Raw genomic sequence first — 27,602 nt, forward strand, 5'->3', positions numbered from 1 at the left:
TTAAACATCATGGTTTTTCATGATCTAAATAACAGAATGAAGATCGAAATAAACTAATCATCTTGACTTTTTCAAATAGCCGGTGTTTGTTTTTTTTAAAACAACATGAGGTGGGATGAATTGGGAGACCGGGATTGACATATATACACTAATATGTATTAAATGGATAACTAATAAGAACCTGCTGTATAAAAAACTAAATAAAATAAAATTTAAAAATTAAAAAAAAAAAAACAACATGAGGTCACTGACTGTAATTGTTTTTCCGTATGAAATTCTTCAGTGAGTTCAACCCGTCAGTCATGTATAGCTGTTTTGCCTGAAAATAACTTTTTGCTAATTTTTTACATACATTTTGGCATCAAATTTCAGCATAACAAAAACACAAAGTTAACATTTATATTAGCTGATTTTTAAGGTTTGAAGTAACTGAATAGAAAAGTAAAAGAGAACAGAAAATTAAGAGGAAAATAAGTATTAATAAAGAAGAAAGAGCAGAAATTTAGATTATTGCCTTGAAACCACGTGGTCAGATGTTAGACTGCTATTTATTTATTTATTTATTTATTTTTAAGATTAGGGAAGACGTTTTATGGCCACTAGCTATTCATTGTGTGGATTGTCATTTAGATGTAATTTTGCTTATTCAAGTAGCAATGTCCTGCTTTACAGTACACACACCTGAGCTCATCATAATTAGTCTCACACCCACCATTCATAAAATTGTATTAGACTGCTTTTTAAAAACTATTTTTCTATTAATATAACCTGCAGAGCCATCCACAGAACCCTCTGTTTAGAGGTGACCATCAATCTGACTTTTCCAGTTATCACTTCTTTGCTTTTCTTTATATTTTTATCATTATTATATGTATCCCTAATAACATAGATTAGTTTTGCCTGTGTTTTAAAATTCTTTCTAAATGGAATCATACTTCATGAACTTTTGCTTTTCGCCCAACCTTAAGTTATTAGATTCATCCATGTTACTGTGTGTCTTTATAGTCTGTTCCCTGCTAGCGCTGTGCAATATTTCATTGTATCAATATATCACAGTCTAGTTATCCATCCCATTGTTAATGGGCATTTTTATTATTTTCAGTTTAAGACATTTTAAATAAATATTTCTGTGAACATTCTGGAGCACTTATCCTGGTCCATATAAACATGTCTATCTCTAGTTATATCCCACCTAGGGGGAAGATTCTGGGTCATAGGATAATATGTAATTATTCAACTTTAATCAATAATGCTTCCCTGTTTTCCACAGTGGTATAACAATTCATACCCCCGCCAGTGGTAGGAGTTTCTGCAGTTCCATATCCTCGCCAACACTTGGAACTCTCAAACTTCACTTTTTTTTTTTTTTATACCAATCTGAGGGTATATTGTGTTTTTTAATTTGCCTTTTCCTTATCACCAATGTGTATTGAGTACCTTAGAAAATGTTTATTCACCGTCGGATACCTATAAATGCCTATTGAAATCTTTGGCCATTTTTCTGTTGAACTGTCTACATTTTTCTGATTGATTTGTATACATATTTTATATATTCTGAACAAGAGCCTTTTGCTGGTTATATGTCTTAGAAATATCCTGTGAGCCTTGCTTTTTTACTATCTTAATTATATCTCCCTTTTTTTTTCAATTTTGACATTACTTTTTTGTGTGTGAACATATTTTACCAACAGGCTACTGACTGGAATATTCCCTCTAGAACATGAAACATTCACTCTGCCACATTTTTCAAGCACTCATTTTGTCCTCACATACATTTTTTTATTCTGATAGAAACACACACACACATAACATGACCGATCCTCTTAACAAATTTTGGAGTGAACAGTACAGTGCTAAATGTTGAATAAGGACAATGCTGTACAGCAGCTCTCTAGAACTTTTTCATCTTGCATGACTAAAACTTTATTCCCACTGAACAGCAACTCCTTATTTCCCCATACCCCTACCCTTGGCCACCACCTTCTACTCTCGGTAAGTTTGACTACACTGGATATTGCATATGTGTATAATCGTGCAGTGTTTATCCTTCTGTGACTGGCTCATTCCACTTAGCCTAACGTCCTGGAGGTTCATCCACGTTGTAGCATATGACAGGATTTCCTTCACTTTTATGGTTGACTAATATTACATTGTATGTATATACCACATTTCTTTTTTTCCAGCTTTATTGAGATATTATTGATATATAACATATTTAAGGTATGCAACATGATGATTTGATACATGTACATATTGCAAAACAATTAACACAAAAAGGTTAGTTAATACCTCCATCCACCTACATAATTACCATTTTCTATGGTAATAATATTTAAGATCTACTCTCTTAACAACTTTCAAGTATATAATACAATACTGTTAAAGTCACCATGCTGTACATTAGATCCCCAAAACTTATTCACCTTATGGCTAGAAGTTTATACCCTTTGACCAACATCTCCCCATTTCTCCCCCCACTCCCAAGCCTCTGGTAACCACCGTTTTACTCTGTTTCTGTAAGATCAGCATTTTTAGATGCTACATATAAGTGAGAACATACAGTATTTGTCTTTCTCTGACTTATTTCACTTAACATAGTGCCCTCAAGGTCCATCCATGTTGTCACAAAAGGCAAGATTTCCTTCTTTTTATGGCTCAATATTATTCCTCTGTGTGTGTGTGTGTGTGTGTGTGTATCACATTTTCTTTATCCATTCATCCATCAGTGGACACTTAGCTTATTTCCATGTCTTGGCAATTGTAAATAATGCTACAATGAACATGGGAGTACATATATCTCAAGATACTGATTTCATTTCCTTTAGTTGTATACCCAGGAGTGGGATTGGTAGTTCTACTTTTAATTTTTTGAAGAAACTCCACTCGGTTTTCCATAGTGGCTGCACTAATTTACATTCCTACCAACAGTGCAAAATGATTCCCTTTCCTCCATATTTTTGACAACAATTTTTATTTTCTATTTTTTTCATAGTGGCCACCCAAACAGGTATGACAAAATATCTCATTGGGATTTGATTTGCATTTCCCTGATGGTTAGTATCTTTTCATATACCTGTTGGCCATTTGTATGTCTTCTTTGGAAAAATGTCTATTAAAGTCCTTTACCCAGTTTCTAATTGGGCCTTTTCTATTGAGTTGTATAAGTTCCTTATATACTTTGGATATAAATTGCTTATCAGATGGATGGTTTGAAAATATTTTCTCCCATTCCATAAGTTGCCTTTTGATTTTGCTGATTGTTTCTTTTGTTGTGCAGAAGCTTGTTAGTTTTATGTAGTCCCATTTGTTTACTTTTGTGTTTGTTCCTTGCACTTTTGATGTCATATCCAAAAAGTCATTGCCAAGACCAGTGTCAAGGAGCATTTTCCCTGTGTTTTCTTCTTGTAGTTTTAAAAGTGTATGGGCTTACATTTAAGTCTTTAATCCATTTCAATCAGCATACATGCAATGCTTGTATCTTTGACATTTTGCTGGCCATTGCCTTCAAAAATATTTTGAGGATTTTCTGAGGCCTAGAATGGCTGTTTTTCCCTTCAAAAAGGATTTGCATTTGCATCTGCCTGGTTACGTAGCAGGTTTTGCAGGCCTGGATCGCCTAAGATTAAGGTCCAATCTTGAAAGTCCCTGGCCTGCCTACTGAGGGTACAAATCTGAGAAAGGATTCTTCTGAACCTTCCCAGGAAAGATCTGCTTTTCTTTTCCTTCTCTCTTTCTTCTCCATTCCAACAGCACCAAGGCAGCTCTCTCAGAATTCCCAACAGTTGTGGAGGCAGGAAAGGAAGATCTAAATCAGGTTCATTCATGCCTAAGGATGTTGCGCCTGGTGCTCCAGCTCAGAAGAAGGGTTCTTCTGCAAAATTCCCCACCCTCAGTAGGCTGAGGGCTTTGACTTCCCTCTGAACATGATACAGACATGGAAAAAGTGTTCAAATGGTTGTGGCATCAACAAGTACCTTCTGGATAAAGATAGCCTTGATGCTTCAATAGTCTGCTTACCTCGCAGTTACTGGATCTCATCCAAAAACTGGCCAGGGAGAGCCCACTAACTTTTCAGATCTTGAATATTTTTATTTTTTAAATTATTTATTTATTTATTTATTCATTCATTTTTGGCTGCGTTGGGTCTTCATTGCTGCATGCAGGCTTTCTCTAGTTGCGGCGAGTGGGGGCTACTCTTCGCCTGCAGTGTGCAGGCTTCTCATTGTGGTGGCTTCTCTTGTTGCGGAGCACGGGCTCTAGGTGCACGGGCTTCAGTAGTTGTGGCTCACAGGCTCTAGAGCGCAGGCTCAGTAGTCATGGCGCATGGGCTTAGCTGCTCCGCGGCATGTGGGATCTTCCCGGACCAGGGCTCGAACCCGTGTCCCCTGCATTGGCAGGCGGATTCTTAACCACTGCACCACCAGGGAAGTCCCTTGAATATTTTTAAATTGCTGTGTACACACACACACACACACATTGATACATACCCATATATAAATTTTGCTCATAATATTTTCTTGTTTTCAGGGGGAGGGTTAATCTCAGTTACTCAGTTTACCATTACCAGAAACAAGACTTAGATGGCATTTTTTAAATGTCTTTTATCAAGATGGTTGGCCAAGCAAATAATTTTCCAGTTCCATTGGTTTCGTCTGTTTACTTGTTTATTTTTAGGTTGGTTGGTGGGCATTTTTTCCTGTGCCATCATTCTTCTTTGTGCATAGTCCCCTGACTCTCTACAACACTTTTCCCTCCCACAGTGTCCTTTCCTGATCTAACTCTTCCTCATCTTTCAAGACAGACCAGGTATCATCTTAGGAAATCTTATCCCACTGCATTCCTAAACAATCATAGTTGGTGTCCCCCATGCACTTTATAGCAGACAGAGAAGGTATACTTAACAACCTAAGGCCAGCTGTAAACAACCAGGACTGGTGTGTACTGAGTAAATATTAGCTATGCTTGAAGCGTGTACTACAATCAGGTGGAGAACATGTGCACACTATCATAGCACACTGTTCAATAATTTGCATAATCTGTCACATTATATGGACAGGGAGCAATCATACTCACCCTGGAATCTTATGTTGCATGAATTCTTGGTGCAAAGAAAGCCCCAATAAATATTTTTTGAATTAAGTTAAAGAAAATCTGTATGGAAGGAATTGCCTCAAATTTTCATTAAATAAATCACGTCTTATTCCTTCACAGCTTTAACCACTGGAAGTTCATAAACAATGAATTCACTTCATTCATCCTGTTGTAACACCTCTGCTGCACTTTTGAACAAATCCTGGAATCCAGAGTTTGCTTATCAAACCCTCAGCATGGTGGATACAGCCATCCTCCCTTCCATGGTTGGGATTATCTGTTCAACGGGGCTGGTTGGCAACATCCTCATTGTATTCACTATAATAAGGTAAGGGCTTCTTTTTCTTTTCCGTAATTTAGGAACATGCTATACTCTTTCAATGAGTCCTTTTCCCCCTGTAGGATTTTTCTTAATGAAATCAGGTTTTGGAAATATTTGCTTAAGATAATTAAAGAAGTTCTACAAATATTTTCATCGTGTATTAAGTAACATCTGAGTCGCAGATGTCAAAATGACAGTGCTTACTGTTGAGTCAGTGAATTTTCAGAGCAGTGATTTTCATTTTTAGCTACATATTAGAATCACCACAGGGACTTCCCTCGTGGTCTAGTGGCTGAGAATCTGCCTTCCAATGCAGGGGAGGCGGGTTCGATCCCTGGTGGGGGAAAAAAGATCCCACATGCCGCAGGGCAATTAAGTCCGTGCGCCACAACTACTGAGCCCGCGCGCCACAACTACTGAGCCTGCGCACCACAACTAGAGAGAAGCCCACACACCGCAACAAAAGATCCCACATGCCCCTAATGCAGCCAAAAATAAACAAATATTTAAAAATTAAAAAAAAAAGAATCACCACAGAGCTTTTAAAAATCCTAATAAAGAGTTTCACCCCAGACCAATTAACTCAGAATCTCTGGCAGTGGAGCCCAGGCAAGAACTGAAACTGCAAGGCAACCATTTTATTTTCCGGCAATAAGAGCTACACTAAGAGGCTGACCTGGCCTCAGGTAGAGAGATACTCTACCTGATCTACTGCCAGAGATTCAGGCAGTCATACGCGGTGGGCTGCTCCCCTCCATATGGACCACCCAGTGCAGGCCAAACTGAGAGGCACCTGCTCCCTAGTACCTCTCGCCTCTGCTTCATGTCCCCCTCCTCATTCAGCTAATTTCCTGCTTCCTCTCAAACCTAGAGCCTAAGGTTTAACTTGGAGCATAAGAACAGATTACAGTCAGCCCTCAGTACCCATGGGCTCTGTATCCATGGGTTCCACATCTGGGGATTCAAGCCATCGTCAAAAATATGTGGCAAAAAATTCCAGAAAGCTCCAAAAAGCAAAGCTTGAATTTACCATGCCCTGGCAGCTATTTCCATAGCATTTCCATTGTATTTACAACTAATTACAGAGTATTTACATAGTATTAGGTATTATAAGTAATCTTGAGATGATTTAAAATATTAGGGAGAATGTGTATAGGTTATATGCAAACACTACACCATTTTATATAAGGAACTTGAGCATCTGTGGGTGTTGGTATGGGTGGGGGGCAGCTGTCCTGAATCGATCCTTCATGGATACTGAGGGACCATTGTACTTGTCCTCTACTGGCTTGACAAAATGAATTTAGAGTTAGTGTACACATGCCCCATCACTACATGATACCTTTGCTATCCCGATTATTTTCACATTTAAGGTTTACTTGTTTTAATACATATAAGGTGTTAAAAAAAATTTTGTCCTGGTCTCTGATCATACTTACAGCCACGATTTTAAAAGATTTTTGTCCATATTTATAAATTATAAAACACATTCTAAATTACTACCAAAAAGGTGTTTTCAGCATTATATTAACACATAACTACAACAAACTTTTGTGTAGCATAATACACTTAAAGAGCACAGTTGTAAACTCATTTACTCCTCAAAATGGCAATACTCATTTGAGGAAAGAGGCTCAGGAGAGAAAATAATTTGTCTAGCATCACACAGCTGGTAAGTAACAGTCCTAGCACTTGAACTCAGATCCCATGATTCTAAATCCCAGGCTATATCCTCCACAATAATAACATCAAACAAATCATCAAAACTAGAAAGATGGTTGGATTTACCATGTGGATGGAAGAATCCTCACAGGACCAATTAAAAACAGGAGCAGCCCTCGGGAGAGTGACAGGATGACACTCACTATCCCTGAGAAAGCTCATCACTTGTCACTTTCCCCAGCTGGCTTCTCAAATTTTTATTGTCATTATCTCTGTAGTTAAGTGTAGTGTATCAATGGTATTTTTTTATGACATTCACAATTGAAGATTTATTTGGTATACTGGAATTCTACTCTTAATGAATTCAGACATTCCTTACTGTGTCCTGTAAAACCATTTGTGAATATCAAGCATTTAAAATTATTTCTTAAGTGCTAGAAGCAGTTCCACTCAATATGTATTACTAAATACCTACTGCATGCCCAGAACTATTCTAAGCGTTATGTAAATGCCAAAGAAATATGGCAGCATCTGACTCTAAAAAGTTCATGGTTTACTGGAGAAGACAAGATTTAAATACATTAACTCATTTGAAAAATAATACAAGATATTAAAAACAAGTGGGTGAAAAAAAGGTGGTTCAAATAACAAGTTCCAGGAAGGGAGATGAAAGTAATCAAATATTCTCAGAAAGCCTCAGGAGGCAATAATGTGAAGTAGAAAGTTAACAGTCAGAGACCTGGGAATGTTTCCAGCTCACCCTGTTTGTTGCACCTGCTCACTTCTCCTTCCATCCTTCTCTCTTGCCCCTCAGTATTTTTGCTGTCCCCTCCTAAAGATACAAGCAGTGTGCCTCATGCCTGAGAGCCTTGGTCCCACTGTTGAGAAACCAAATCCTTAGAAGGTGTAGCCCTCCAGAAATGGTTGCATTTTTACAGACACCTTTTATATGCAAAGACTCTTCAGCGTGAAATTCAGGCCCTGTGACAGGCTGTTGAAATATTTGGAGCCAGAGAAACTTCTTGGTCCCCCTCAAGTTACACCAATAGACAATGGCCTGATTCCACCCACTCATATGGAGACAAAGCTTGAAAAAAAAAAAGAAATGTGGGATGTGAATTCTTCTAAAAGTCAATACTGAGCTATAATTCCCAGAAACAGATTCTCAACATAAAGCAAATAGTCATTAAACTGGAAAAAAAAGAGAGAAAACCTGAGCCATAATACTGACAAATTTACTTGCAATGATTGTGAAAAATCTGCTACTTCTTCATACCATTACAATTTTATAGATAATAAGTGAGAAGATATATATGTTAATGGAGCTTTTAAGATGAATCGTTTAATCTTTCAAAAAACATCTGCAGCAACTTAATTTTTATTTTTATTGCTAGGATGTTGATATTTTTCTTTGCAAATTACTCTTCAAAAATTTATTAATCTCTCAAAAGTCATTTGAAAGTAAATTAGTTTTAATTTTTTTCAGCTTGGGATTTATCTATTTAGTTTTTTTAATTGCTCTCCAAAAAATTTAAGACAATTTATATTAATATTTTTATGATGCCTTGCCATGATCTTTTATTTGTTACCTTCTTAACAGACAGATGGCTCAAACTATGAAGACTATGCTAAAAATAAGGAGAACTAGATACATTTAAAGAAGATTTAGGACTTTCCCATTTATGATAAATACTTGTATCAAAAGAGAATGAATAGAACAATAGTAAGATCATTAGTGATGCTGGAAAGCAAGAAATGAACTAACTTCTGACTTTGCCAAAGGAAGACTACAAAAATGTATGAAAAAATAGATTTACGGAAGATGGAGCTTCCAGAATAAGGTGTCCTATGTGGCTTTTTTTTTTTTTTTAAAGAATCGATTTGTGCATTAGGAGGGTGACTATAAAGTAGTGAAGCCAGATCATTACTACTCAGTCATACTTTAAATTCACAGCAAGTCAAAAGGAAGCCAGATTTTAAAATGTAGGAGGAAAACTGGGCCAATTAAAACATAAAATTTTCCCCTTTTGTTCTTGGGAGAGAGACTTATGAACTCAGCCCCATTACTCAACTATTCTCCACGGCCACAGTGGGTCCTGGGAAACTCCTTCAATAAAGGCGATGATGTTTCTCTCCGTCGGTCCCCCACCCCCATGTTTTGAACACATCTTTCTCCTGTCTACTGACAGACGGCTTTGAGTGGGCAGAGACTCTCTAAAGGATGCTTTGGCTCCCTATAAACAAAACGTTCCCATTCTTTCATTCCCTGCCCTCAACTGGCTGTCAAGTCAACTAATTTACACTAAATCATGCATTACTGAAACATCTTACTTTTTAACCCCCCACCATGGTGTCTACATTTTATACAGAGATTACAAGAAGAAGAGTGAGTGTTCCTGAAGGAATACTAATGGTCTAATGATGGAACACCAGTTGCTAAGACAGAGATGGGAAATGCTTAGAACAAGGCCTCTTCTTTTTTCCCACTCAGCTTAGTGCTCCCTCTGACCCAGCCCTCTACCATTCTCAGGGTGCCAGCTGGAGTTGGAGTTGACCCACACCCTTGCTGTACACATACCCTATGCTTTAGATGCTACAAAGCCTCCCAGTCACATCTGTTCAAATGAACTGGAAAGTTGATTGGAGACCTTTGTTGCTATGGTCCAATGCACCAAGACAGCTCTGGAGTATAAAGGGGTTGAATGTCTTCCCCAAGTACACAATAAGTGAGGGCACAGAAATGAAACTAGAATTTCCAATTAAGTTCTCTTTAAATATCTTACACTGTGTATCTAGAGCAGGGTTGGCAAATACGTCACTCTACTCTAAACTCTCCCACCCTTGGCAGTCATGTCTAATCACACAGGTCTGTCCTTTAGTAGTGCCTGTGTGATGACTCACAATTCTTCTCAGCACGGCGCTTTACGAAATCACTACTAATCCATTGGTGTTGCCTCATGCTGACCTTAAACAAATGAACTACCAGTTATTTCTGAAGCAGAAATGGGTTTACTCAGGATCAGCAAAGTATTGCAATTTGGGATCTGCAACTATGGCAAGCCACATGCAAGTGCCACCCAACAGAGAGAGGAGGATTCTTTTACAGAGGGGGAAAAGGAAGTTGGGAGGGCTGTAGTAAACAGAGTCCATTGAAGAAATTGAGAGTTCAGAATATAGTGGCTTGTCACTGGCTGAATGGTGACAGTCTCTCATTGGCTAAGCTCCTGCCAGGCAAGAAGTCTTTCTTCTGTTGAGCTCTGCTATGGTAGGGCATGAGAGCTCCCCGCTTCTGGCCTCCCGACTCCATTTTAATTGAGGTTTCTGTTTATTAATTTTTACACTCACAATAGGAATATAATTTAACTAGAGTTAAATGCCAAACAGGGACTCGTGAGGCGACCCAGAGATAAACAAAATTAGGAAGGTACTACCATGTCCTACCACCATCCTCTGCCCCAACACCACCACCCTTCTCCTGGCCCTGAGCTGAATGGAGGGAAAAAAAAGTGGTTTTACAGATCTTGGAAGTTTGGGCTGCCTGGTGGGAGCCACAGTGGGATCTGGGACCATGGAGCGGGAACTGCAGGAGGAAGGTGGGCGGGATGCAGTCACCAGAGATGCCAACAGCAGAGAGGGGAAGGAAATACCCTGGCCTCTCCTCTCATCTTCCCCTCCAATTTCCCTCCAATAGTGCTTCCTATTGGCCAAAACAAAACGAAAGCCAGTTGGCAAGAAGACCTAGGAACAAAGTGCAGAAGGGTGAAAAGTGGGCTTGAGAGTAGGCCGATCAGCAAGGCATCATCCTGATTGTGTGGCGTTATATATATATATATTTTTAGTTTTATTTAATCCATTGCATATATTGTTGTTTCTGATTGCAAAAGGTAAACATGTTTTTAATAGAATCTTTTTAAACATTAAAAAATACAAAGAATAAAGTCGAAATCAGTCATACTACTATTACCAAGTGGATAATCACTGGGATTACTGTGACATATTATTTCAGCATGTTTTTAAACAAACGTCTAAATAAATTTGGGGTCCTACTACCTACATAGTTGATTTTTTTTTTTTTTTTTTTACTTAATAAGTACTTTCCCATTTGATTAAATATTCTTCCAAAGTATGATTTGTAACAACTCTATCATTTATTGTATGGGATGGTGGTATACCTTAATTTATCATGGCATTAGATATGGCCATATTAACCATATGAAAAACACGTTAGCTGAAATGATCACTGATTTACATATTTTTTTAATGTTTGGCTCATGAGAGACAGAAATCTAATGAAGTCTGGCAACATGAAATCTGAAGATAAATTAGACCTAAGAAAAGAATGCAAGTGGTATAGTTAGAAATTTTACCATTTCTATTTAATTATTTTAAATTTCTATGCAGTCACTTTCAGTTTAAAAAAGTAATAATAAATATAATGTGGGGCTTCCCTGGTGGCGCAGTGGTTGAGAATCTGCCTGCCGATGGAGGGGACGTGGGTTCGGGCCCTGGTCTGGGAGAATCCCACATGCCGCGGAGCAGCTGGGCCCGTTAGCCACAATTGCTGAGCCTGCGCGTCTGGAGCCTGTGCTCCGCAACAAGAGAGGCCGCGATGGTGAGAGGCCCGCGCACCGCGATGAAGAGTGGCCCCCACTTGCCGCAACTAGAGAAAGCCCTCGCGCAGAAACGAAGACTCAACACAGCCATAAATAAATAAATAAATAAATAAATAAATAAATAAATAAATAAATAAAACCCTACTTAAAAAAAAAAAAATATATATATATATATATAAAATGTGTTATTTTTATTACCCTAGTACCTTATGCCCAGATAAATATATCATTTGCTTCAGAATTCTCTTTTGCTATACAGAGTATCATGTAGAAACACTTTTATTTAATTGTTTTGTATTTCCAGTTAATGGCATGCACTGTCCTCAACAAAGGAATTTCCATAATTCATTAACAGTAAATGATGGGTGCCTACCTGGAGGAGAGCAAGGGCCATGGATCTAATTGCTGCAGTTAGGACCTAAGCAACCACTTGTGGTTTATACCCCAATTCAAATGGAAATAACATCTACTTAATAGGCAAAGATTTATAGGGTTTTTTATTATTGTGTTTTTGCTTTGTTTTTTTTTTTTAATTTATTTTTATTTATTTGTTTTTGGCTGTGCTGGGTCTTCGTTGTGTACTGGCTTTCTCTAGGTCTGGCGAGCGGGGGTTACTCTTCGTTGCAGTGCGCGGGCTTCTCACTGCAGTGGCTTCTCTTGTTGTGGAGCATGGGCTCTAGGCGCACAGGCTTTGGTAGTTGTGGCGCACAGACTTAGTTGCTCCATGGCATGTGGGATCTTCCCAGACCAGGGCTCGAACCTGAGTCCCCTGCATTGGCAGGCGGATTCTTAACCACTGCACCACCAGGGAAGTCCCTTTGCTTCTGTTTTTGTTTTTTAGCATGGAACTCCTTCCAGCTGACCTCTAATATCAGTTCCTCTCCCCTGAGCCCTCTCCATCTCCTACTCCCAATGGTCTGGTGAGGACGAGGATTAGAGACCAAGGACAGTCATTTAGCATCTCTTTTGGTTGACATGACCTTTTTCTCAAGTCTCTTCTCCTTCTTGGTCTTTCTGATATGAGCCACCAACATCCTGGGGACAAGGAACCAACCTGCTGTATTAGTGGCATCAACAATGCCCAAAGTGTGGTTGCTGAATAAGGACTCACACCAGTAACTCCCCCATATAGTGTGTGCTGCCAGGGCCTGGGTAAAACATCCTGGACCCAACTGACCCCTCACATGAGCCTTTGATGGCTTAAATATGAAGTTCACAGGCTGTAGAATTTGCAGTCCCTGAAAAATGAAGACACACACTAGCTTCCAAACAACAGAGCAATAGACCTGGATCCAGGGTGAACTAATAATTGTGGCACAATCTTAGGGCTAATTCTCATGTGCTACTTAAATTCTTATCTATCCTCAATACAGATGTCACTTCTGCCAAGAAATTTGCCTTGACTGCTCCCAGGGGAGGGGGTAGAGGCCCATTTTTATGTGCTCCTTGTGCTTTCTCTAGCTTTCTTTCATCACGTTATAATGTGATCATTTATTACACATGTCTAGACTATAAGCTCCTTGATGTTAGAGTTTCTAGGTGATTTAGCTTTGCAGCCCAAAGCACAATATTATGCCTGACATATAATTGGTGATCAATGTTTGTTGAATTAATAAATAGCATCTCCCAGATAAAGATGATACCTGTTTATTATTGAATGCCCCAACTCTTTGAAGATAGGGAGCAACTGAATTTTAAATTAAATTTCTGCTCTCAGAAAATTATTTTGCCTTCACTTCCCCCAACAGATGACAGGAGATGTTTCTCAGTGCCCTCCACCAATTCACTCGTTTCAGATTTCTACTCTACACTCTGGATTTCAGGGTCTTAATTAATAGTCTTTTCTATTGAGTTAAATTTTATTGGAATATTTCTAAGTAATGGTTGAAATTTGTTTTAACAATGGCCTCAGGATTTGAACTTACAGCTTCAGTGGGGGAAAAAAAAGCATTGCAAGATGGAAACATTTATTTTCCCTATTCAGCTATATTTGGTGCTAGGGATAGGTAAAGACAAAGTCTTTTGCCTGAGTGAGTTTCGAGTTGGTATAATTTATTGCTATGTAGAAATTAATTCAGAACTTAGTGGCTTAAAACAATCAACATTTGTTATCTCACACAGTTTTTTGTTTGTTTGTTTAATTTTTATTTATTTATTTTTGGCTGCATTGGGTCTTCACTGCGGCACGCGGGCCCGCCCCAGTTGCAGCGAGCGAGGCCACTATTCGCTTCGGTGCGTGGGCCTCTCATCGTGGCGGCCCCCCTTTGTTGCGGAGAGCAGGCTCCAGGTGCACGGGCTCAGTAGTTGTGGCTCGCGGGCTCTAGAGCGCAGGCTCAGTAGTTGTGGCGCACAGGCTCAGCTGCTCCGCGGCATGTAGGATCTTCCTGGACCAGGGCTCGAACCCATGTCCCCTGCATTGGTAGGTGGACTCCCAACCACTGCGCCACCAGGGAAGTCCCTCTCACGCAGTTTTGAGGGTCAGGAATCCAAGAGCAGCTTAGCTGGGTGGTTCTGGCTCAGGGTCTCTCAAAAAGTTGCAGTTGAGCTGTCTGTCCATCTTTAGAGGACTATCTAAAGGCTTGGCTAGGGCTGGACTATCTACTCCAAGGGAGCTCACTCACAGGTCTGGCAGGTTTGTACTGGTTGTTGGCAGGAGGCCTCAGTTCCTTTCCACATGGACCTCTTCATGGTGCTGTTGAGTAACCTCACAAGACGGCACCTGGCTTCCCCCAGAGAAAGTGATACAAGAGAGAGCAAGGAGAAAACCCCACCATGCCTTTATGTCCAAATTTTGGATGTCATACCGTCAATTCCACCACATCCTATTTGCTAGAAGTGACTTACTAAGTTCAACCCACACTCAAAGGGAGGGAATTAGGCCCCCGCTCTTGAAAGCAATATCAAAGAACTTGTGGACATATTTTTAAACCACTGCAGTTAGTTATCAGACAAATAGTTCAAAACGTCTGAATATACACAAGCATTCATATGTGCATTTGTGACGGTTTCCTTTTAACTTTTAAAATTAATTTTAGCAATTGAAAATCTGTAAGAGATGGCATAAATTAAAGGTGTGTATTTTCAATGTCAATCCTCGGGTTTCCCTCCATTTCTTTCAGGTCCAGGAAAAAAACAATTCCTGACGTTTATATCTGCAACCTGGCTGTGGCTGATCTGGTCTACATCATGGGAATGCCTTTTCTTATTCACCAGTGGGCCCGGGGAGGAGAGTGGGTGTTTGGGGGGCCTCTCTGCACCATCATCACATCCCTGGATACCTGCAACCAGTTTGCCTGTAGTGCCATCATGACTGTAATGAGTGTGGACAGGTAAGTGAAGAGACTATGAAATATATTAACATACTTCAGAGGTGCCTGTACTTCCCCAAGGTCATCCCAATTTAAGCAACATCAGTGCCAGTTTGTAATAGCAAAGTTCCTCTTCCTTTGTTTGTTTCATTGTAGGACAGATCAGGTAATATTTTTCCAACTTTCACAGAGGTCAATTTTTTCATGGAAAACTTAAAACACTAAACATCTCCTCTTTCCCAATCATTTTTTCGATCTCAGTTTTATTTACAATTGACCGCAAGAAAAAAAAGACCATAAAATCATGAAATGTTGGAGACCAGAATGAAGGCCCCACCACCACCCATCATTCTTGCAAGAAGGAGGCAGAGGTCCTGAGAAGTGAGGGGATTTGCTAAAGGCACATAGAGAGTCAGTAGCAGAGCTGAGAACTGAAGTAGGTCTCCTCACTCCTTGTCTAGGGCTCTTTCTGGTAAGTTCAATGTCTCACACACCCTTGTTATCACCTAGCAGCTTAAAGGAATCAGTGGAGTAGTGGGCTCTTAAACAGCTATGAAGAGAAGTCAGAGTACCAGGAGGACCATCCTTTATACTCATCATTATGATTGATTAATGCAAATACCGCCATTTACATCATTAGAAATTTGTTGGACTGTATCCCAGAACATGCCAAAGCCCTATTCTCCACCCATGTAAGCTAATGTTATTCAAGGAGATAATGGTGATGGCCAGAGGCTGTGGAGCCAGTGGGTGATGGAGCCCAGTTCAGAGGCAGGCTGTCCAACACTGGAGATGGCGGGTAGCTGGCAACTACCTCACCATCTGGCTTCTTTAGGAAGCATGCAAGCTAGGATGTGCCCTGCATCGTCCAGATGCCAGGGCCTCCACACCAGTTCTTAGCAGCATTCCCCAAACAGAAACAAGCCCTGAAGACAACAGTAGAAAGCACAACAGAGCAACCCCCTTGAAATCTCTATCCACCTGCTTCCCACCCCAAGCCCCACCCAGCACACTTGGTCCCCCTTGCTCTGATCTACCTTTTCTTTCTCCCTTGCTTCGAATATATTACATATGTTAATATATTTCGTGTACAAAGATAGGCATGTGTGTTGTTTTTGTCTAGCTTTCCCTAGCCATCAAATGTAAATTCCACAAAGGCAGGGTCTTTGGTCACTACACTAGTGTCTGTGTAACAGTGCCTGGCACATGGGTGCTCAAAAACTACTGATGAATGAATGAGTGAATGTCAGTCTTGAGGGCTGTGTTAAATTTCCCTGAGTCCATCAAGGACTCTTTCCTGAGTTCTGCCTCTCTTACCCTTCCAAGTGGGCCTTTGGGGTCGGGAAGGGATGAGTAGTTCTTCAGATGGATAAACAAAGGAATAGCAGGGTTCATATAAATCATTCCCTGGATCATTATTATTCAGACACGAATAATGATGGTAATGTTTAATGCAGTTTTTATATCCTGCTGCTTTTCTACAAAAGAATTATCAAAATATGTAGAGTATACTTCTCAACTTATAATTAGCTTCACATTTTTTAATCTGCGCGCTGGGTAGGTCGATCTGGTTAGTTCAGCTGATGCCACCAATGCTGATGGTGTGTGGAGTAAAGCCTGGGGAGCTTACCAGGGTTCTAACACCAGAGCCCTGCGCAGGGCAGGAACCACTGCAGAAAAGCAACCTCAAGTATAGTCCTCACCATCGTGATCCCATTCTCAGAAGGAGAGAAGCTTCTTCATACCATGTACATACCATGAAGGCAGGAGAGTATCGACTTTTTCTTTAAAGAGGGGAAACTGTACCCCTTCTGTAAACCTCTTACTGCAAATAAAGTGAAAGCACATTGTCTGCCTTAGAACAGACCACAGAACATTTCCTAATGTTCACAGGTTTTTTCTGAGTGTATGTGTGTGTGTGTGTGTGCATGTGTATCTTACACAACTGAATAGTGTGTATTTTTTTTTAACCTTATGGACACAGAATGCTAAAATTTTACTTTCAAATTAAGACACTCAGGCCTTTATCCTTCTCCCTGCCCTCACTTTAGAGGATCACGTGGCCAGAGACAAATAAAGATTTTGTAAAACTGAACCTTTCCCCCAGCCCCTGGCATTTCTTGCAGTTCTAACTCTACTAAATTCACAAAAATTCAACAAAATCTATAATTTTGTAAAACAGAAATGAAGTTTTCTCTGTAATGCCAGCACTAAATGTCAGTGCCACCAGTATGCCTTATTGTTTATACATTTAAGTTATTTGAATTGTCAATTTAATGGATCATAAATTTCAAGTGTTTCCCATAACTCTTTCATTTTTCTTTCTCTGATTAATTAATAACTGCAAGTGTGTGGAATATTTTAAGAGAGGGTTCCTACCTTTAAATCAATACAAAAAAATTCTGTAAACATCCAAAATATGAAAAATATTTGCCTCCAGGTGAAAGCTACCTAGACTTTCATTAGTGGTTACTTTCGTAAGTAAATTTTCTAGAACAACAACAAAGTCAGTAAGTAGGAGCCAAAATTCCCCATTCATTCATTTAACAAATATTTATTGAGCACAGACCGTATGCCAGGAACGATGCCAGACACAGGAGATACAGCAGCATTAAACTAATAGCCAAGGCTCCTGCCTTCATGGGGCTCCCATTCCAGAGGTGTAGGCAGACATTACACGGTGAAGAGTCACACGGGTAAATGTGTATTTCCACACAATGATACCTACTAGAAGGAAAAGTAGAGTTGCCCCACAATCCGCATTTATAGTCATGGGCCCTCGTATAGAGTGAGTGGTCAGGGGAAGCTTCTCCGAGAGGGAGACCTAAATGGGGACTCAGAGGAGGAGAGGCACGTCCTGCCAGGGTAGAACAGCAAGCATGTATCTGACGCTGAAAGAGACAGAGTTTGAAGGAAGGCCAGGGAGAGACTGGCACAAACTTCAGCCTGAGTGACAGGGAGGGCCGGAGGGAGAAAGACATCAAGGGTCATGGTGAGAATTCTGAATTTTATCTAAAAGACAAAGAAAGACCATTGAAGGGTTTTCAGCTGGGGGGATGAGGAGAGAAGATTCCCTAACCGATTGATACCATGACTCCATCCTCTTTAATCCCAGACAGAACGATGGCAGGGCTGCTGTACGATCACTACCTCATTCCCTGCCTCAGCAGGAAGGGAAGGGAGCCTTCTCTCCTTAGCGACAGGTAACGCAGGTGCAGTGTGCGGAAGGAGGAGGGGTGGCTGAGGCACCCAGGGTCACAAGCCTGTCCCTGCATGGCAAGGGGTCCCCCGAGTGCAAAACGTCCTACCTCTTGTGCAAAATTGAAAGAGCAAGGAGACAGAGAATTTGCCATTTTCATAAATCTTCATTAAGTAGCTCTACAAAATCTTGGAGAAAATTAAAGGACCACTGACCACATTTGACATTTATTGAATGTCTACTAATGCTGCTTTCCTACACCCCCCGACCCCCAGCAAAACTGTGCTTTCTCAAATACCTCCTCTGGATCTGAGCTCTCTTTTTCATGCTTTAGCTTTCCAGCTGTGTCTGAAAAATTTTTCTTGGATTTGCTGGAGGACCAAATATGTTTGATATATCAGGATTTCAAGTTTGATTAATGATTATCCTTTTTTCTGGATCAAAAAGAAAAGGAAAGAGAAAACCCCTTCTCCATGAAATTAGTCCACATCCCCCCTCCAGCCTACGTTTCCTGAGGAATTTGTATTGTCTGCTAGTCACGTTTGTCAATTCTGTGATTTCTGTGAACTGAGCCTCCAAGAGCCTGGGGAACTACCTCTAAAGGCATCTGAGCAAAATGTCTGTCCCAGGTGCCTGAATCTCATACTGCTGGGGACTCTCCCACCAGCCAACGCACTTTCCTCCTTCCTGTCCTGCATCAGCCACCGTGCCCCCTGTCCCACATCGGTGCACCCTCCCTCCTGTCCTGCCCTCCTGGAGGAAATCCCCGTTCAGAGACAAAGTTTTCCAGAGCCTCCTGTGCAAGGGAAGCACCTCTGTAAAGAAAAAGTTTGCACGGCAGAATTTTACCATTTTCAGGGTCTTCACGTAAGTGACAGCTGTGTATCAGTGAGTGGTTTATTCAGACTTACGGGGTCAAGAATTGTTTTCTCTACAGGTACCAGCCAGCTCTTAAAAAAATATAACTTTCTTTCACCCTGATAGACGTGTGCTTCAGGGAGGATAATAATACTAATAATTTACTCTTGTCATGAACCTTTCATCCTTGGAGCTCAGTGCTTTTATTGATTGTTCCCAAACCCTTCTCAACCGGCTTTGCAGGTACTTGGCTCTCGTCCAACCGTTTTGACTGACGAGCTGGAGAACAAGGTACAAGACGATCTGCATCAATCTGGGCCTTTGGGCAGCTTCCTTTATTCTTGCGTTGCCTGTCTGGGTCTACTTGAAGGTCATCAGATTTAAAGACAGCGTTGAGAGTTGTGCTTTTGATTTAACATCCCCTGACGATGTACTCTGGTAGGTTGTTAAAACTTAAGAAAAATAAGAGTTGAATTAAGTCTTGAAGTGCTTCATCCTCTTTGTCAACACGTGAGCAACCGCGCAGAGTGTCCTTGGGGATACTCTTCGGGCCAGTCTCCCCACTTAGTTCTCTGCTTCCCACCATCAAGTTGATAGTTTGATTTTAAGGAGAGGGTAACCTTTACAAGAAGATTTTGAGTTTAATCATGTAACCTCAGTGGGTGCAAATATATTTAAATATGGATTTTAAAGATCCATCGCAGCCAGATTCAATAGGAGCACAGCAATCAAGGGAGGTGCAGACTTTCCAAAAGGGTCTAGGAGTTATGAGACTCAAACCTTATCAATATGCAGCTGGAGTTTGGTTGAGTCGCATCCCCCGAAAAGATATATCCAAGTTCTAACTCTCAGTGCTTGTGAATATGATCTTATTTAGAAACAGAGTCTTTGCCCATATAATTAAGTTGAGATGAGGTCTTACTGGATTAGGGTGGGCCCTAAATCCAATGATTGGTTCCTGATAAGGAGAGGGAGATTTGAAGAGACACAGAGAGGATGCATGTGAAGACAGAGGCAAAGACTGGAGTGATGTGTCTATAAGCCAAGGAACACCAAGGATTGCCAGAAACCACCAGAGGCTAGGAGAAAGGCCTGGAGCCCATACTCCCTCCCCAAAACCTCAAAAAGGAACCAACCCTGCCAACACCTTGATTTCAGACTTCTAGCTTCCAGAACTGTGAGACAATACATATCTGTTGTTTTAAGCCATCCAGTGTGTGGTAATTTGTTACAGCAGCTCTAGGAAACTAATACAGCAACCAACACAGTCATTTATTGCATTTTAATTTGAAAAGAAATATTAAGTCGAAATTTTTCTGATTGAAATTTTGAACACAGCATTAGAATCTCTGACTAAGATTTTTCGATCGCCTGCTAAGGGCCAGGTACTGTGCTAGGTGCTTTTGACCTACATTATGGCAAGTCAGTCTGGCAGATCCCTTTTTCCCAAATAGATGTCAAATAGATGAGTCATTTCTGCATCACACAGACACAGTCTGAGAGGGATGGAGATAGAGGCTCAGCAAGGCTACGAATCCAGCAACAAAAAAAATCTCCAGAGGAGTGCAACATCGATACCATGATCATTTATTCGTTATTTCTCACAACAGCACTGGCTCCACTCACAGACAGAAAGCGTCAGCTCATCTAAAGGTGAAATGATAGTTAATCACCGAGGGCTGATAAATTAACCTGGCCGCACCCTGTCTGAAAGGAGGGCAGGACCTGAAGCTCACTATATGACTACATGACTTTGGCCTGTGTCACATAAGCAGAGACTATTTTGCATCGACAGCTGTTTCTGCTCTTTCCGGTTGGTTATGGTAAGGGATATTCTGAGGTTCTGGCCTCTGTTGTTCCTGCCAGAATTAAATCCTTACGGTGAACGGAGACTGGGACTAGTGTGCTACGTTCAGAGACCCTCTGGCTCCGGAGCGCTCTCTCTGCCACCCCGCCCACACCCACCCAATGCCGGCTGTCTTCTTCCACACAAGGGTTTTGCCGGGAAGGAGGATACCCGGTGTCTGGGCAGAAACGGACTTGGCCCACCCAAGGGCTCCCCCTGGCGGAGCACTGAGGAAATGACCAGCTGATTTGACAACAGGTCCTCTTCTGTGCCCTTTGAGAGACCATCTGGAGTCTCAGTTACAAGCGTGGGCTCTGGAGCTGGCCTGAGTATCTGGGTTCAAATCTCACCTCTGCCACCTACTAGCTGAGTAACCTTGGGCAAGCCGCTCAACCCCTCTGTGCCTTAGTTTCCTCCTCCGTAACATGAAGATGCTAATGGCATTGTACTCCTGGGGATGCACAGATTCAATGGGTTAAAATATGTAAATCACCCTGAATAGTGCCTACTACATAACAAATGCCACCTGTTGCCTCGTGTTGTTAATAACACTAAATATAATGATAATAAGCATCCTCACCCACTCTGTAGTACTCAGTAGCATTGGCTACTGAGAAGAGCTGGCTAGAGAAGAGTCATTGTCTATGAATAATGAAAAGCAGACCTTCTGTATGTGAAAGTACCCAGAGAGCCTTAACTTTTCACCCAAGCACTTCTATTCTGGGCCCTGAAAAATCACAGAATCATAAACTGTAAAAGTCAGTTCCTAGCGTTGTGAATGTAACAGTCATGTCTTCTCTCTCATTTTACAGGTATACTCTGTATTTGACGATAACAACTTTCTTTTTCCCTTTGCCCTTGATTTTGGTGTGCTATATTTTAATTTTATGCTATACCTGGGAGATGTATCAACAGAATAAGGTTGCCAGATGGGTAAGTGTATGCCTTATTTGGTTTTATTTGTTAAAGGAACAATTCGGAGATCTAAGATATCTACAATAGAAGCTTAAGCATTAGTCACTTGAAACATGCCAAGCTCAGACATATGGGCATTAATGTCTATATAAGGCATTTTCTGAAAATAAGTCATGTTCTGAAGCAGCTATTTGAGGATCTCTCAGTGATAAATATTGTAATCACTGATGTAATGGTTTCATAAAAATGTAAACAGAACTCAAGACTCTGTTTAAAGAATAATTTTGTATTTGTCATCAGCATTGTTAAATGTTTTATTTGTACATTTTGCAGAGTTGTGTACATATGTAAATATCCTAGATGTTGTGTATATTTTATAACCTTTTAATTTTTGTGGGGTTTTTTTTAGTGTAGGGGAGGAGGATCTCATTAATATTTGAATACTTAGAACAAGGTTAACTAGGACTAAATAAAACCAAAGACTTATCTAAAGACAATAAATTTGGGAAGGACCTTTAAAGATACTTGTCTCTAAAACTATATGAATAAATCTAAATTATTTTCTACTTGAAATTGTACATATCAAGTTGTTCAAATGTGTCAGTGATTATATAACATGTTAGGTTAAAAAATCATTATTAAAATTTGTCTTTAGAATAGATTATTGTATATTTTTGAGAAGACAAGATTGTGGGGTTTCCCCACACACCATATGTAACACTGTGAAGATTTTAAAAAAAGAATATGTGAAAAATGTAACCACCATTAGTCAAAATTTGTGGCAAACCCTGGTACCAAAGGTTTAGGTGTTCTATTGGCCCATGACATTTTTTGATTTCTTTAAATTCTTTCGAATTATTACATTATTAAAGAGTGGCCTATTTAGAATGGGAAAGAGAAGCAACCACAGTTATAGACAAAAATCAGCTTCTAAATGTATCACGGGTGAGAAGGTTGAAATGGAATCATATGGAATATTATGACATCGACAGCTGGAGAGGATGCTTGAACCCTTTTAAAACAGTTCTCCAAATCAGATCACTTTGCTCCCAACACTTTTCTCAGAAATGCTAAGAGCATCTTATGAAACAAAGTTCATATTGTCCAGTTATCCCTAAAAATGCAATAAGTTAGAGGAATGATGGTGCCTACTCTGATGAACTGCAGAAGAATCATTATCTTAGAGTGATTTTCAGCTGCCAATTCCCAGTCTTATTCATCTGCTTCAGCCATGTCCCAGAGAAATTTCTAGTTAATGTCTAAATATGACATAACATGATGAAATTTGGGAAATTTAAGTGTTTTTTATTTTAGAATAATTTTAAATTTACATCAAACTTGCATAAATGGTACAGAGAGTTTCCATATACTCCTCACTCCAGTTTCCCCATTAACATCTTACCGTGTTGCATTTGTCAAAACAAAGATAATGGCATTAGTACACTACTATTAACTAAACTCTACCCTATATTGGATTTCACCAGTTTTTCCATTAAAGTCCTCTTTCTGCTCCAGGATTCAATCCAGGGGACCACACTGCATTTAGTTGACACATCACCACAGTCTCCTCTGGTCTGTGACAGTTTCTCACTCTTTCCTTGTTTTTCATAACCTTGATAGTCTTAAGTATTGTACTTAAGGAGTACTGGTCAGGTATCCTGTAGAATGTCCCCCAGTCTGGGTTTGTCTGATAATGTATCACGATTAGACTCTAAGGTTAAGGTAGTGTTTACAAGGTTTCTTCACTTCAGAATTACTACTTATCCCTTTCTCTATTCCATTATTTGGAAACGAGTCATTAAGTATAGCCCACCCTCAAGAGGGAAAGAAGGAGGGTGAGAATTAAGCTCTGTCTCCTGGAAAGGGGAGTATCAACATATATTATTTGGAATTTTTCTGTAAAGAAGTTTTGTCGCTTCTCTCCCATGTTATTCAATCATTTATATCAGTACAGATTCATATATCTTTATTTGATACTTTGGATTATAATTCACTACTATGTTATTTATTTTGTTTCTCGAAATGTTCCAGCTTTGGAAAATTTGGGCAATTTTTCACAGGGCTGAAAAAGAGTATTTTCACAGTGCTCCAAATAAGTAGGAAGAAAAATGAGCTTCATAGTTCACTACATAGCCATTTTGAACTGTCCAAAAAGTTCTGGGACATTGTTGCCCCATAATTTCTATGGTTGTTTGTGTTCTGTCTCTCCAAACGTTTCCACTACAGCTACAATCCCAGTGTTCCAAGGCAGAGAGTGATGAAGCTGATGAAGACGGTGCTGGTGCTGGTGGCAGTCTTTATCCTGAGTGCCGCCCCCTATCACGTGATACAACTGGTGAACTTACAGGCGGAGCAGCCCACGCTGGCTTTCTATGTGGGCTGTTACCTCTCCATCTGTCTCAGCTATGCCGGCAGCAGCATCAACCCTTTCCTCTACATCCTGCTGAGTGGAAACTTCCGGAAACGCCTGCCTCAAGGGCAAAGGAGAGTGACTGAGAAGGAAATCAACAATATGGAAAGCACCTTGAAACAGAGCTTTAAGGAGAGTACATGGATCATCAAAAGTCTAGGCAGGCTTGCCTACGTTACTGATGTTATTAAAAAGGGCAGGCAAAACGGTGTGCTGGTGTCCATTCTTGTTGTGCCCTTGTGACTCTGGAACAGTGCTGTAACCATTCAAATGCAGTGAGTTTAATATGCTAACTTTAGTGAAACATAAAATATTTGTCTGTGTAGGCAGTAGGCAGTGGGATAGCTGAAGAGACCCGAGCTCCATGGTTGTGGATATTATTTCAGCATCTTATAAACTAGTCACTGATGAATATGGCCATCCCTGACCATCGACTGAAAACTCACCAAGGAATCTGACCTTGCCGTCTACACTGTGGCCTCACTGTAACAGTGCCCTTGAGGCTCCTAAGAGGGGACCACCTTACAATGAGATCTGAAGTATGGCCATTTTTTAATCTACAAAAATGTCAATTTCATAGGGTCTAATTTAATGCCTTCAATAATCAACTCCATCTGTTAGCATGACCATTAGCATGTATTGAACACATACAACATGTAAGATTATATGTAACAAACCTTCGAGGTAAGTATTACCCCAGTTTACTAAGGCTCAGAAAAGTTAAGTGATAAGCTTAACACTGCACAGCTACATAAGAGCTGGGCTGAAATCCAGGTCTGCCTGTTTCTGTCTTTTTACTACAGCCCCTTGGCAACCTGTACCTATCATACTGAAAAGAGCCAATAATTGGGTTTTGTTGTTGTTGGGATTTTTGCTTTCTCCTACACCCCTACAGGAAAAGAACTAAAGTGTGAAAGAAATGAGTTCATATTCTTAAAGAAATAAGTTTATGCATATTCTTTTGCATTTAGCTTTGTTCTCATACCTACAAATGATAGAAACCAGCATCTGCATTTTAATAGTATAATAGTATTCTTCAGGATGTCAAGTACACTCAGACACATTCTCTTTAGGTTACAGTGGATGTTTAGTCAAGGCTGCAGAAAGTAATTAGCTTTTAATTTCACAGATGTTCATTATGTCTTTTCCTTTTGTGGCTTGTATAAAACATTCACTTTGATATAGTAAGGAAAAAATGCTTTTAAAGTCTATATTCTCAACAAAGGTAAATACTTTATTTTGTTTGGGGATGAATCTGTAAACCCACCTCCCTCATCTAAATATATAAAACCGCTTGCTTCATGGGCATATAAAACTGATTTTTCATCAGCCCTTTATGTAAAAGAGTCACAGAGACCAGGTTTCTAATAACCTGATCTCCATTTTTATATCTCAGTTGTCAAGACAAATGACTTTTAACCCAATGCATTTGGTTCTAGATCTTTTAGAGACCACTTTGGAGCAAGGTAATATCAAAATTCATATCTGGATGAAAGGTTGTGTAAACAGCATGAGAACTACAAACTGAGACTGGGCACATCTGAGATATTTCAGTTCTGTAACTGAGGTCTGGAGAGCTACACACAGAGGCTGTATGCTCCTTTATAGTTTCCATCAAAAGCTGTGTCATGGCTACAATTCCAGGGGCCTTCATTCTCGCTACTCTAAGGTGCAACAGTTAGGGTTCAGTGAATAACCCTGACATCTGAAGACCGAACACGATGGGTCATAAACAGAAGTTATTATTTGATAATTGAAGAGAAATTGAAGAGTTTACCTCCTTTGTCTTTTTTAATACGGAAAATATTATGATTTTAAAATTTTAAATGGTTTTAAAGCAATAGACTTTTTTTTTTTTAAACGAAAAGGAGTTCTGGGTTTTTTGGTTTTAATTTATTTATTTATTTTTGGCTGTGTTGGGTCTTCGTTTCTGTGCAAGGGCTTTCTCTAGTTGTGGCAAGCAGGGGCCACTCTTCATCGCGGTGCGCGGGCCTCTCACTATCGTGGCCTCTCTTGTTGGGAGCACAGGCTCCAGACGCGCAGGCTCAGTAGTTGTGGCTCACGGGCCTAGTTGCTCCGCGGCACGTGGGATCTTCCCAGACCAGGGCTCGAACCCGTGTCCCCTGCATTGGCAGGCAGATTCTCAACCACTGTGCCACCAGGGAAGCCCCAGACATTTTTTAAATAACATTTCCAATAGGCCTCAAATAATTCCAGTATATAAATTGGTCAGTGAATTATTTTAATTTATATTTATTAAGAGTTGTAAAAAAAAGTTAGCTTTTAATCAAAGTATAAAAGAAAAAGGGTGACTATTAAGTTTATTTTGGTGCCTTTATATAGCTTTTCTATGCATAAGCATATATATGCAGATTTGCAGAGGTGGTTTGTAGAGATTCTCTATGTTTTGTATTTTTGTTCATGATATGTATACATGTTTACTTTCAAGAGAAGTTAATGATCAGTTTCATATATCTAATTAATACTTGGGTATTTTTCATTATGTAAACTCATAACTGTATCCCTCCTCTATGCTTATTCAATTTTAGGTGACTCATTTAAATTTTGATTGATTAATATAAATCAATGAATAAAAATTGCTTGTATATTAATTTATTTCTAGCTTGTAGCTTCTATTCTTAAGGTTTTCTAATATAATACTATTTCATATTTCCTTAATATAGTTTCTCCTGAACAAAGACTAAAGATTTAAGAATTAGTAAAGGGGGAGCAGAATCAAGATGGCGTACAGGAGGATGCAGAATTCGCATCTCCTCACAACTAGGGCACCTACCAGGCACTGGTGGGGGACCACGGACACCTAGGGATGGGAGAAACCCCCGGTGACCGGGTAGGACGTGGGGCATGTGGGGAGTAAAGGGGGAGGAGAAGTGGAGGTGGGATGCGACTGGCGTCCCTGAGGGGCGACTGGGGGAGGGGAGGGGATCCCATGCCTGGAGGGGGAAATTGGGGAACCATTGGGAGAGCAGAGGATCAAAAGGGAGCATGGCCAAGTTTCCCCTGCCCACTTGGACCCCCAGGAACCTGCTGAGATCCTGGGCCTGACCCTCTGCCCACTGAGGCCCCCTCCAGCCACGCGGGTCCTGAGGGAGTGGGAGGAAGGGAAGGGGGAGCAAAAGTAAAGGCTGGACCTACAGGACTGGCACCCCTGAGGGGTGACTGGGGGAGGGGAGTTCCTACAGCCAGTGGGACCCACCCACAGTTAGGGGTCCAACGGGGCGGGGGAGACGCTGGGGGAGACAGTGGGGGAGGGGTGCAAAGTAAGGGAACGGGGCCAGTGTTTTCCCTGTCCACGTAGGCACCCGGGAGCCTGCTGGGCTCCAGGGCTTAATCCTCTGCCCTCAGAGCCTCCCTCCT

The 27,602-nt window shown here is 40.4% G+C and overlaps 1 protein-coding gene and 1 long non-coding RNA gene across 3 annotated transcripts in view; one reads left to right on the forward strand and one right to left on the reverse strand.

Annotated features, from left to right (window-relative positions):
- LOC309634826 overlaps positions 1-27,602 on the reverse strand; it is a 262,121-nt gene that overhangs the window by 3,574 nt on the left and 230,945 nt on the right. The gene's annotated exons all lie outside the window — the stretch shown is intronic.
- MCHR2 (melanin concentrating hormone receptor 2) lies at positions 3,202-26,077 on the forward strand. The gene is given in 7 exon segments (XM_082405283.1): positions 3,202-5,419; positions 14,808-15,017; positions 19,297-19,321; positions 19,325-19,491; positions 21,712-21,829; positions 21,831-21,832; positions 24,041-26,077. Coding segments are annotated over 7 exon segments (1,131 nt in total). The 5' UTR covers positions 3,202-5,237; the 3' UTR covers positions 24,468-26,077.

Source organism: Balaenoptera borealis, assembly GCF_965194805.1.
Source record: "Balaenoptera borealis genome assembly, chromosome: 9".
In the NCBI taxonomy this organism is placed as follows: domain Eukaryota; kingdom Metazoa; phylum Chordata; class Mammalia; order Artiodactyla; family Balaenopteridae; genus Balaenoptera; species Balaenoptera borealis.